This window comes from Nyctereutes procyonoides, unplaced genomic scaffold (genome assembly GCF_905146905.1).
Source record: "Nyctereutes procyonoides isolate TBG_1078 unplaced genomic scaffold, NYPRO_anot_genome, whole genome shotgun sequence".
NCBI classification, from domain to species: domain Eukaryota; kingdom Metazoa; phylum Chordata; class Mammalia; order Carnivora; family Canidae; genus Nyctereutes; species Nyctereutes procyonoides.
The window spans coordinates 57,451,011-57,462,160 of record NW_026575131.1 but is presented as its reverse complement, the minus strand read 5'-3'; the positions used below and the strand labels follow the sequence as shown (position 1 = coordinate 57,462,160).

General features: G+C 69.7%; 1 protein-coding gene across 1 annotated transcript; it reads right to left on the bottom strand.

Annotated features, from left to right (window-relative positions):
• Nucleotides 1-1,469: 1,469 nt before the first annotated feature.
• On the bottom strand, nucleotides 1,470-9,887 carry MEX3D (mex-3 RNA binding family member D). The gene is made up of 4 exons (XM_055344371.1): nucleotides 9,725-9,887; nucleotides 9,500-9,660; nucleotides 8,416-8,887; nucleotides 1,470-3,649 (listed from the first exon to the last, which is right to left on the bottom strand). The coding sequence occupies exons 1-4, from the start codon at nucleotides 9,885-9,887 to the stop codon at nucleotides 2,253-2,255; spliced, it is 2,193 nt and encodes a 730-aa protein (XP_055200346.1). The 3' UTR covers nucleotides 1,470-2,252.
• Between the last annotated feature and the right edge of the window lie 1,263 nt (nucleotides 9,888-11,150).

Genomic DNA, 11,150 nt, shown 5'->3' with positions numbered 1-11,150 from the left:
TTCAACCTCCTGGGTGTCCTGTCTCTCCCTTGACCCCTCGGTCCCTCGAGGGGGACTGCTTTCTCTTTGTCCAAAATGCCAGGGGGACTGGTCCCCACGCTCTCACCTCCCACTGCCCCTGTAGTCTCCTGCAGGATGGTGGCTACGGTCTAACTTCAGTCCAGTCGCCCAGGGCCACGGCAGCCACGTCCGGCCCCCTCCCCGCGCGCCCCGGCCTGCGTGCTGCCCACCTGCCCTACTGGCTCCCGCGGCTGCTGAAACAAATTGTCACAATGTTGGTGACTTAACACAACACGCCTATGTTCTCTCACCGCCAGCCAGGGGGCTGGTCCAGGGGCAGGTGCTCCCCACCTCTCCAGCTCGGGGGCTCCGGCGCCCCTGGACTTGCCTCCATCTTCGCTCGGTTTCTCTCCCTGCTCCGGTCTCGAGTCCTGGCCCGTACGGTCTTATCAGGACCCTCGTCGTGAGACTGGGGGCCCGCCCTAATTCACGAGGAGCCACCCCGTGATCCTTGGTTATATCCGCAAAGACCCCTTTTTCCGGATAAGGCCCCCTCCTGGGTTCTGGGGCCACGGTTAAGCACTTCACCCACGACCCTCACCAGACCTGAGGAAACTCCAGCCGGAGCCGGACCCCCGGGTGGGTGGCTGTTCCACACTCCCCCAGCCTTGCCGCCGGGGGCCGCCACTCAGCGGGAGACCATGGCCCTGGGGCGCCCATCCGCCCCTCCTGGTGTCCCGACCCACCTGGCGCCCTGAGCCCCTCGCCGCCTCCTGGAGGCCCTCCGGGTTGCTCCTTCCTAGCTTTCCTAGCAGGCTCTGTGTGCAGACCCCTCTGTGCGCACTCAGGCCAGCAGCCTACGGGCCCCTGGCTCCCCAGCTTGTCTCCGGAGCTGTCCCACGCCTCACAGCCCACCCTCCACGCATCCCGGGGCTTTCTTCCCTCCCTTGGGAGCTTCAGTGGCACCCGGTGACTACAGACGGTCCAACCCATAGTCCCACTTGGACTCTGGGCCAATCCCACCCTGAGTTGCCTAGTGGTCCCATGGGCATTGTCCTCTGCTCCCGAGACCCGGAGAGGGAGGGGTGGCCCGTGTGGTCATCGCTCAGAGGTCCTTCGGGGACGAACAGGTGTTCGAACCCCTCCTGGAGGTGGGACTCAGACCCGTCTCCCCTTCTGCACAGTGAGACTGGGAGTCCCCCCCACCACACGGCACAGAGCCTGGCACCCCATCTTCACAGCGGCCACAGCTGTCCCTGTGCTTGGCCGTCGGCTGGGAGCGTCAGGGGGCCCAAGGCCCAGGAAACGGGGGGCCTGGCTGCACCACCTCCCCTCCGGACCCAACACCGTCATCCTCAGTCCGAATCCCTTCTGGAAGCCTAGGGAGCACGGGGGCTGGATCCGGGCTCCCCTCCCCTGATCCTCCCCCTCCCACGCCCACCCACCCCACACCACGCCAAGGGCTCACATGTAGTAAAAAGACTTTATTAAGAAGGCTTTGAAGTCAAAAAATAAAACTCTTGATACAATTTTCTGAACCCTTAAGTCAGCTCAGCAAATATATAATCAGTAATTTAGCTGTGTAAGATTAAAGGTCCGTTACTTTATTTAAAATAAAATATATTTTAGTTCTTAAAATTTATTTCATAAAGTACATATTTCCCTATAAATTCCCTACATATACACAAGAGGTAAAAAGTAAAAGTTTAAAAAAAACACAATTTAAAAAATTTAAAAACCGACAACAGAAACCACAGCAGAAGGGGATTAATAATTAAAAACAAAAAGTTAGAAATTTCTGGTTGGGCCCCCCGCCCCCACCCCGCCCCCTCCAGCCTGTCCCCCGCGGACGTACAAAAGGGCAACCGGTGGACCCCAAGAGGGCTCCTTGGGGGGATTCGCAGAGGCTGCGGCGGTGTCCGGAGCCAGCACTGTCAAGTCAGAAATCCGAGTCCCAAAGGACTAGCGAGAGTTGTAAAAATCATATATATATGTGTGTGTGTGTATATATATCATCTTTTTTTTTTCCTTAAAAAGATCACCCTGGGGGGCGGGGAGTCTTAAATAAAAAGTGCAAGCAGACCTTTTCTCTCTGGTTTATTTTAACCTGTCGACTCAATACTGTTTATTTGTTAGGAACTGAGATGCCGTCGGGCAGCCGTCTCCACGCCTGGGGCCGAGTTAAAGCTCGTCTGTGAAGGCTGGTCCCGCCGCCCGCCGCCCCGGCCCCCCGCCCCCGGCCCCGGCCCCCGCTAGGAAAAGATATGAATGGCCTGGGTGGCGGGCGTGCGGCAGGCCGGGCACTCGGGCTCGCTCTTGCCGCAGATGCGGACGGCGCAGTCCATGCAGAAGAGGTTGTGGCCGCAGGGCACCAGCGCGGCCATCGCCTCGCCCTCGGCGCACACCACGCACTCGCGCGCCAGGGCCGGGCCGGGGGCGGCTGGGGGCGGCGCGGCCGACGACGAGGACGACGACGAGGATGACGACGAGGACGCGGCTGGCGGGGGCTTGCGGCCGCCCTCGGAGGCCCCGGGGTCCAGGGGGGCGCACGGCGGGGCGGCCGCGGAGAAGCCGGCGCCGGGGAAGGAGGCCAGGGTGCCCTGCGCGGGCCGCCAGGCCAGGGCGCCCACCGGGTCGGGGGGGCCGGCGCGGCGGGCCAGCGGCAGCTCCAGGGCCAGGCCGCCGGGCTCGGGCAGCGTGGGCGAGTGGCGCGGCGAGCCGGTCCCGCTGCTGCGCCGGGCGCCCGGGGCGGGCGGCGCGGGGGCCCCGTTGACCGCCGAGCAGCCGCCGAAGGCCGGCAGCGGCGCCGCACGCTCGAACGGGGCCCAGATGGTGGCGGCGGCGGGCACGGTCAGGTCCAGCGCCAGGAAGTCGAAGCCGAAGTCACAGTCCTCGGGGGCGGGCGGCCCCGCCGGGGCCCCCGGGCCGTCGCCGCCGAATGTGAAGCCCCCGTTGCCCGAGCCGCCGCCTCCGTAGGGGCTGGTGGGGCCGGCCTCGGGCACTGGCGGCCCCCCACGGCCCCCCGCGTAGAAGGCCTCGGGGCCCCCGGGAGCCCCCAGGGCCGGGTCCCCGCGGAGGCTGGCAGTGGGCGCGGGGGGCCGCCGACCGGGGTTGGGGGCCTTTGCCCAGAGGCCAGCGGCCGTCCCGAGCAGGTCCAGGCAGACGTCGGTGCCGTTGGCGTGGAAGTCACTGTCGGGGCCCGCGTCGGTGAAGGCGCCCGTGCGCAGCGTGATGTGCGCCTCGATCTCCTCGCGCGCCCGGTCCACGTTCTCGGGCATGCCCGTCACGGCGAACACCGGCTCCTTGTCGCGCCCCGGCGTCACGATGTACGTGTGTGTCCGCTGCTGGATGCGCTTGATGGTGGCGCCCTTGGGCCCCACCACCAGCCCCACCACGCGGTAGGGCACGCGCACCTGGATGGTGGTCTGGCCCGGCAGGTTGGGCGGACCCTGCGCGGCGCCGGGCAGCCCGCCGGCCTTGCTGCGCGTGGCGCGGATCACGGAGAAGTGCTCGGCGGCGGACAGGATCTCGCGCTTGGCCATCTCCACGTCCTCCTTGCGGCCGGTCACGATGAAGACTGGCTCCTCCCCACGCACGGGCGTCTTGATGTACGTGTTTGTCTTAGCGCGCAGAGCCTTGATCTTGCACCCTGGAGGAGGCAGGGGGGAGACACTGTGAGGACGGGGACCCTCCCCAGGACAGCCCTTCCCAGGGGGCAGCTGCAGGGCCAGCCGGCGAGGGGGGCTGGGAGCCCCCACTGCTCTACGCACCCACCCGGGGCTGTATCCTCAGACACCCATCTCCCCGTGTCCCCTCTGGTCCCAAGCTTGACGTGTGGCACGTTGCAAGGCACGTTTAACCTTGTGGGTTAAACAGCGTCTCTCAAAATTCATGTCCACTGGGTCCTTGTGAACAGGACCTTACTGGGACACACCCTACTGGTGTAATTAGGGAACATGCAGTGGGGTGGCCCTGAAGCCATGACAGGTGTCCCTTAGAAGAGGAAGGACATGAAGACACGGAGAAGACAGACCACCCTGTGAGCAAGGAGCCACGGGCAGCCCAGGTACACGGATGGTCTGCAGAGCCCTCGACAGCACCCCCCGTCCAGCGGTGGGGTAGCCCGGGTCGGACTGCAGCATCCACCTAGGATTCTCTCCTGACCAGCGGGCCTCCCCAGCCCACGGGGGCCTGGGCCCCCCGCACCCTGCATAGGGCATCCCCAACCCGGCCCAGCCTGCAGGCAGCAGGGGGATCTGCACGGCGGGCAAGACGCAGGGTGTTCGGTGGGGGCGCCTGCAGGTGTCTCTTACCCCCACCCCAGGGCCTTTTGTGCCACCAGGAGTCGGGGCCCAGGAGTCCAGCAGACCCCCCTCCCGAGGCCGGAGGCACACGGGGCCACCGCGGCAAGAGAGGCTGGCACCGAGACAACAGCCCTGCTGACTTCTCCCAAGGAGAACACACAGTCAGGGGCGGCCGGGGGGGCAGCCTCACCCAGAGCCCAGGCGCAGCCCCCCCATCCCCTCTCCCGGGTCCTGGGCCACTGGCCCCCATGGCCTCACTGGCATCTCCCCCTGCCCCAGCCTCACGGCCCCCTGCACAACCTTTGCCATCTCCAAGTGTCCATCAGGTCACTGCCCAGCGCCCCCTCCTCCAGGAAGCCCACAGGGACTACAGCAGGGCCCCGGCACACACCCCTCAGCTGCTCCCGTTGGACCCTCCCAGCTCCCCGAGGCTGGCGGGCCGTGAGGGTCAGTGCGCTGGAGGACGCTGGCCTCCCGAAGGCCGGTCCTGTGCTCTGCTTCCTCGCCCGGAGAAGGGCCCAGACCCCGCGCCCCGGGCAGGTGCCTGCCGCCACGAGGCTCCCAGCCAGGGGATCACAACCCCACGTGAGGAGTCCCAGGCCCCGCGGGAGCAGGCAGGCAGGGCCAAGGGACAGGGGAACCCGCCGCAAGGGCGCCCTGGCACAGCTGGAGGGCAGCCCTGTTCGCGGTCCTGGAGCCCCAGATGGAGCCCGTGGGGCCGAGGGGACGCGTTCACTGGGCGCACTCGGTGGGACACCCACAGCGCCAAGCCCCACCCGCGCCACGGCCCTAAGAGGTGGCACCTGGAGAGAGTGGTGGGATGTGGCTCTGGGGAGTCGGGGCTACGGGTGACGGTGGGGCCAGGCCCCTGGGGGGCACGGGGGGCTGCTCGCCGGCCGAGGCCGACTCCTGGGCCACCAGGACACCGACTGGAGCAGGTGTGCCCGGGAGCCGGGTGACCGCCCAGCAATGCCCACCTCCCTCACACGGGGGTGGCGGGTCCCCACGCAGAACCTGAGCCCGCTGCTCGCATGCCCTCATTCTGGGGTCCCGACCCCCGCATGCTGGGCGCTCGGGAACTCAGGCGCTGCCCCCAGGGACCCCACAGTCACCACAGGCTTCGCTGATCAACCAGAACTGGAAGTCGTGAGGGGACAAGCCTCACTCTTGGAAGGACATGGGTCAGGGGAGGGCTCCTGGCCGAGCGACAGGCGGGTGGAGCCCTGGAAGCAGGACGGGGCTGGGACAGACCTCGGGATGCCCCTGCCCAACCCGGTGGGGTGCTGTCCCCAGAGCAGGGCCCAGGCAGGCTGGGCCACATCACGGCAGGGTGGCTCCGCGGGGGCAGCGGGCTCATCCCTCTAACAGGCTCGGAGACCCCCTCCGATGTGGGGAGGTCGGCGGCGGCCAACACAGGGAACCCCCAACCCGGGCCCAGAGAACCCCTTTCTTTCTGGGCCCCACCACCAGCCGCCAGGACGAGCAGCCAAGGCCTGCAGGGGTGGGGTCAGCGGGGGAGAGCGGTGAGCAAAGCGGGGGTCCCCGAGCTGAGGGGGGCCAGGCTGAGCCCCGGGCCCTGGCCACAGCAGCAGACAGAGGGGCCCGAGGGACGGCCGCCCTTCACCCACTCAGCAGGCAGGGGCCCCCAGGGACGCCCAGCGGGGGTGCACGCCGACGGGAGCCATGGTCACACGCGGGGCAAGCAGGCACCAGCCTCCCAGGTGACATTTGCTGACTCCCTTTGGAGTCTCCCTTTTCCTGTCTGTAAAAGGGGCCGTCACCCCCACCCTGCAGCTTCGGAGGGCACAAGTCCTCTCCGGGGCCACGTCCGTTCCCTCAGACAGAGCCAGGGCACTAAGGTTCGAATCACAGTCCTGCTGACCCAGCTTCGGCCCCTCCCGTGACCAGAAGCTACAGAGGGTCCGCTCGGGGGGATCTGGAGGCTCAGCGAGGCGGGGCAGGCCGAGGCTCCCACGCAGGGCACCTCTGGGCCACCCAGCCTCAGGGAGGAGGGCACTCTCGGGGGTGGTAACCACCTGCCCCGTCCCCGGGGGCTGCGCAGACCTGCTCTGGGATGGAAAAAACAGCTCAGAGAAGAGCAGATAAAGTGTCCGGGAAAGGGGAGACCGCAGGTCCGGGACTCTGGCCCCCTCCAGGGGATGGAGCGGCCCGCACCTGGGGTTGGGCAGGAGGCGGCGTTCCGAGCAGCTGTGGCCCTGCACTGGTGGAGGGACAGGCTGGAACCCCCCAAGGCAGAGAGCGGATGGGTGACGGCGGGGGTCAGGATCGGGGCACAGAAGAGAAGATGGGAGCCACAGAAGGTCCCAGAGGTGCTCCTGGAACGCCCTGTCCTGGCACCCTCCCCGGGACCCTGCACCTCACCTCGTACCAGCCGCCGCTGGGATTAGAACCCTCTTACTTGAGAATCCTCACAAAGCACCAGAGAGGATGCTGTCCCCCCCAACCCGTCACGGAGAGGAGATCTCCCCTGCCCGGGGTCACAGGGCCAGCCCAGGCAGCACCCCCGGAGCTGGCCTTGCTGTCTGCCAGCAGCAAGACCCCAAGCCGGCACCCGATAAACAGGTGGTGAAAGGCACACCCTGCAGGTTGGGGCGCGGGCTGACGCCCAAGCGTGCTCCTGCACAACCAAAGGACGTCCTTTGGGGTGGACTCAGCCTCTCTGGAGGGCCCTCCCGGGGTTCCGGAACGCACGCACTCCCAGGGAACACGCCCTCGTGCCCTGCGCCCCAGCAGCGCCCCAGCAGCGCCCCAGCAGCCTGTGGATCAGCCTTGTGACTTTGGGCAACAGCCCCCAAGCTGGTTCCCGCGTCTGTTGTCCCCCCACCCCCACCCTGTCACTGGCTTCTGGCCGGTCAGCACGTGGCAGCGGGCCTGTCACACGTCCTGGAGCAGATAATGGAGACTGGGGCAGGGGGTGGACGGGGCGGTCGGGCCTGGAGTCCTGCTCATGGGAGGCAGCCGACACGGCCCAGGGAACCACCTGTCCCCCGGCACTGCTCCCAACTCCTGGTCCCTCAGCCCAGCACCTCACCCGCTCCTGCTGCTGTCCAGATGTGGGGAGGGCCCGTGATTGGCTGCACCTTCACCCAAAGCCCCAGGACGCACTGGCCAACCACCCCTCCCACCCAGAACTCCGAGAGAGGCCCGAGCGGGAGCATCCCTGTGGTCCTCTGACCCCTGGCGGCAGGGGTGACAAGCCACCTTGCAATTCAAGCCCCCCCCCCCCCCCCCCCCCGGTCTGGGTCTCCGGCTCCTGTTACCGAGCCCGAAGGCCAGCCCGAGCCGAGCCAGCCCGAAGGCCAGCCGAGAGTCCGGCAGCTCCACCTCAAGCCCCGCCCAGTCCCCACCCCAGGTTCTAGAACCTGGCCGACGAGCAGGGAGTGGTGAACAGAAAGGTGCGGGCAGGAGGCAGGGGAAAGTGGGGCTGGGGCCGCCGGCTAAAAGGGGGGGGTGGGCGTGTGTCCGGAGGAGCTCTGCCCGCCACCCTCCTGCCCGCCCGCCCGCGCCGCAGCTCCGGCTCCGGCTCCAGGGCCAATGAGCGGCGGCCGGCCTGATGTCACCCTGCAAATCTCAGACCGGCTCTCTAACAAAGAGAACAATGGGGCGGCCGCAGGGACCGTCTGACAATGCTGCTGCCGGGACCCCCAGCCCGGCCCCGCGGCCCGCGCCCCCCCCCCCCCCCCCCCCGGGGCAGGCTCGTGCGGCCGGTCCTGCAGCACCGCCCCAGCTCCGAGCGGGGAGGGATCCTCTCGCCCGCCCCCCCCCCCCGCCCCGCCAGCAGGGCCTGCGAGTGGGGACGAGCGCCCTCGGTGTAGCAAACTTCTCTGCCGCCCCCGCGAGCCCCGCCCTGGGTGCCGGGCGCCCACCGCCGGGTGTCGGGAGCCCGCGGGCGGCCGGCGGCGCGCAGACAAAGGCCGCGGGGGGCGCGGGGGGCGCGGGCGGCGCCCAACTTTGTGGCGCGGCCCGCGCGGGACAAAGGCGCTCGCGGCCGCCGAGCCCGGGAGGGGAGCGCGGGCCGCGGGGTCCGGGGGGGCGGGGCGGGGCGGGCGGGGCGGGCTCCGGGGGCGGCGCCCCGGCCGCGGCCACTCACCCTGGCGGCCCACGATCTCGGCGACGTGCTCGGAGCTGGGCACGGGCACGCACTCGGTCATGTTCACGCTCTTCTTGCGGCTGCCGATCACGCTCATCGGCTCGGCCAGCAGGCCCGGCGCGCCCAGGGCCGCGGGGTGGGGCGCGAAGCCGGCGAACACGTCGGGCGGCGGCCGGGAGGGGGGCGGCGGCGGCGGCGGCGGCGGCGGCGGCGGCGGGCTCCCGCCGGGGTCCAGCAGCGCCAGCGGGCCGGGCGCCGCGGCCTCGGGCCCCGCGGGCGCCGCCGCCTCCCGGCCGTCGGGGGGCGCGGGCTCCGCCGCCCCGTCCGCGCCGCCCGCGCCGTCCCCGCCGCCCGCGCCCTCGTCGTCCGCGCCGCCCGCGCCGCGCAGCCCCAGCCCCAGCCCCAGCCCCAGCCCCGAGAGCTGCTCCAGCGCCAGGCGCAGCGCGGCGGGGCGGGCGGCGGGCGCGGCCTCCTCGGGGCCCGCGGGCGGCGGCGGCGGCGGCGGCGGCGGCGGCGGGGGGGGGCGCGGGCTGGGGTCGCCGCCGCCGCCGTCGGGCTGGCCGGAGGAGCCGGGCATGGCGGCGCTAGCGCTCGGGCCCGCGCCCCCGCCTCTCGCCCGCCGGCCGCCCGCGCCGCCGCCGCCGCCGCCCGCGCCGCCGCGCTCCGCCTCTGAGAGCTGGGCCGCCGGCCGCCGGCATCCAGCGGCGGGGCGGGCGGCGGGGCGGCGGCGGCGGCGGGGCTGCTCGGGCCGCGGGCGGCGGCGGCGGCGGCGGCGGCGGCGGCGGCGGCGCGACTCCTCTCGCTGCTCGGCGGCGGGCTCGGCGGCGGCGGCGGCGGCGGCGGCGGCGGCGCGGACGCTGCTTCCCTCCCGCGCGCCGCCCGCCGCCCTCCTCCGCGCCCAGCCCCGCCCCGCCCCGTGACGCGCGCGCGGCCAACAATGGGGCGTCGGCAGGGCGCAGGCGCGCGGGGCGGGGCGCGGTCACGTGGCGGGGCGGGGCGGGGCGGCCCAGGTAGGAGCCCGCGGGCCCCGCCCCCGCCCGCCTCGGCGCCCCCCCCGCGGCCCCGCGGCCCCCGCGGCCCGCACGCCCTGACCCGGGGGCGCCCGCGGGGGGCGGCGGGGCCCGAGCGGCGGCCACGTGGGCGGCGGCGCTTCCCGGGGCCCCCGCGGCCCCTGCACGACCCGCGGGCTGCGAGCATCCGCCCGAGCCCCGGCGACCCCGGCCGGGGGCCTGCCCTGCCGTCGAGCTGGGGGGGACACCCCGGGCCGGAGGTGGCAGCGGGAGCGGCCGGCAGCCCCCCCCCCGCCCACCGCCTCCGTCACCCCGGGTCGCCGCCACCCCCAGACTTCCCGACAGGTGCCTCCGAGGAGGGCCCCTCCGGCCTCCGTTGTCCTTCGTGGCCGCCCACGCCGCCTCCAGCCCGAGGGCCCCCCCGGGGTCCCAGGCTTCTCTCTGGTGCCCCTGAACACGCATGAGTGTGAACTACTTCGCCAGAACTGTGCCTACACCCATCCCCATGCGGCCAAGCGCCCGGAGGACCTGGAGGCACCCAGGAAGCGCCAAGCGCGGGGCTGGCCTGCCGGCTCCGGCCCCTCATCCCCCGGCCACAGGCCTTGTCCCTGTCTCGCCACAGAACTGTCCCCTGGTCCTTCAGCCCAGGGCGTGATCCTGGAGTCCAGGGATCGAGTCCCATGTCGGGCTCCCTGCATGGAGCCTGCTTCTCTCTCTTTCTCTCTCTCTCTTTCTCATAAATAATAATAAAAAATAAATAAAAATGAATAAAAAAAAAAAAAAGAACTGTCCACTGGTGCCCCAGGCCCAGCAGGACACGTCCAGGCCACAGGCCCCTTCCCCACCAGCACGCCCCCGTGGCCATGTCTGGGGTCCAGGTCTTGGCCCGAGCTGACGCTCCTTCCTGGCCCCCACCCAGCGTGGAGGAGCAGGTGGGTGGCCCTTCTGCTGAGCTGGAGGAGGGGGAGGGTAGGACAGAAGGGGGTGGGGGGGCTGGGGAGACATCGGAAAGAGACCACAGGAGAAAGTGTGGCGGTGACAGGTGGAGAACAGACGGCGTGCATGCCTGACCCGGGATGCACTTTCAGGGGTTATGCACCCACACTTATGTTCCTTAAGGCGAGCCGCAGGGCTGCAGCTGTGTACACGGCTCGTGAGGGCTGCAGCAGCGGATTCAGGGCCACCCCGCTCCCCGTGGCCTCACCTTCACTAATGACACCTGCAGGGATCCCTGGGTGGCGCAGCGGTTTGGCGCCTGCCTTTGGCCCAGGGCGCGATCCTGGAGACCCGGGATCGAATCCCATATCGGGCTCCCGGTGCATGGAGCCTGCTTCTCCCTCTGCCTGTGTCTCTGCCTCTCTCTCTCTCTCTCTCTCTCTCTCTCTCTCTCATAAATAAATAAATTTAAAAAAATGAAAAAATAAATGTTGAAAAAAAAAAAAACTAATGACACCTGCAGGCACCCTGTGTCCAAGTGGCCATTGCAATCCCAGTGGAGAGGTCTCCAGACGAGCAGGGTGCAGGGTGGCTCATGCCCTCTCCCCTGCCTCTCTGCTTCCCAGTTTCTGCTCTGGGCCAGAGACACATGTCCTCCTGGGGGGCTTGGGAGGGGACGCGGTGTCTACTGATGGGGGAGAAACAACAGAGTGGCGTGGGGGAACCTGCCCCCAGCTCCTGGCCGCCGCCTGGAGACACCAGGGTACCTGGGGGCCGTGGGGACTCTGC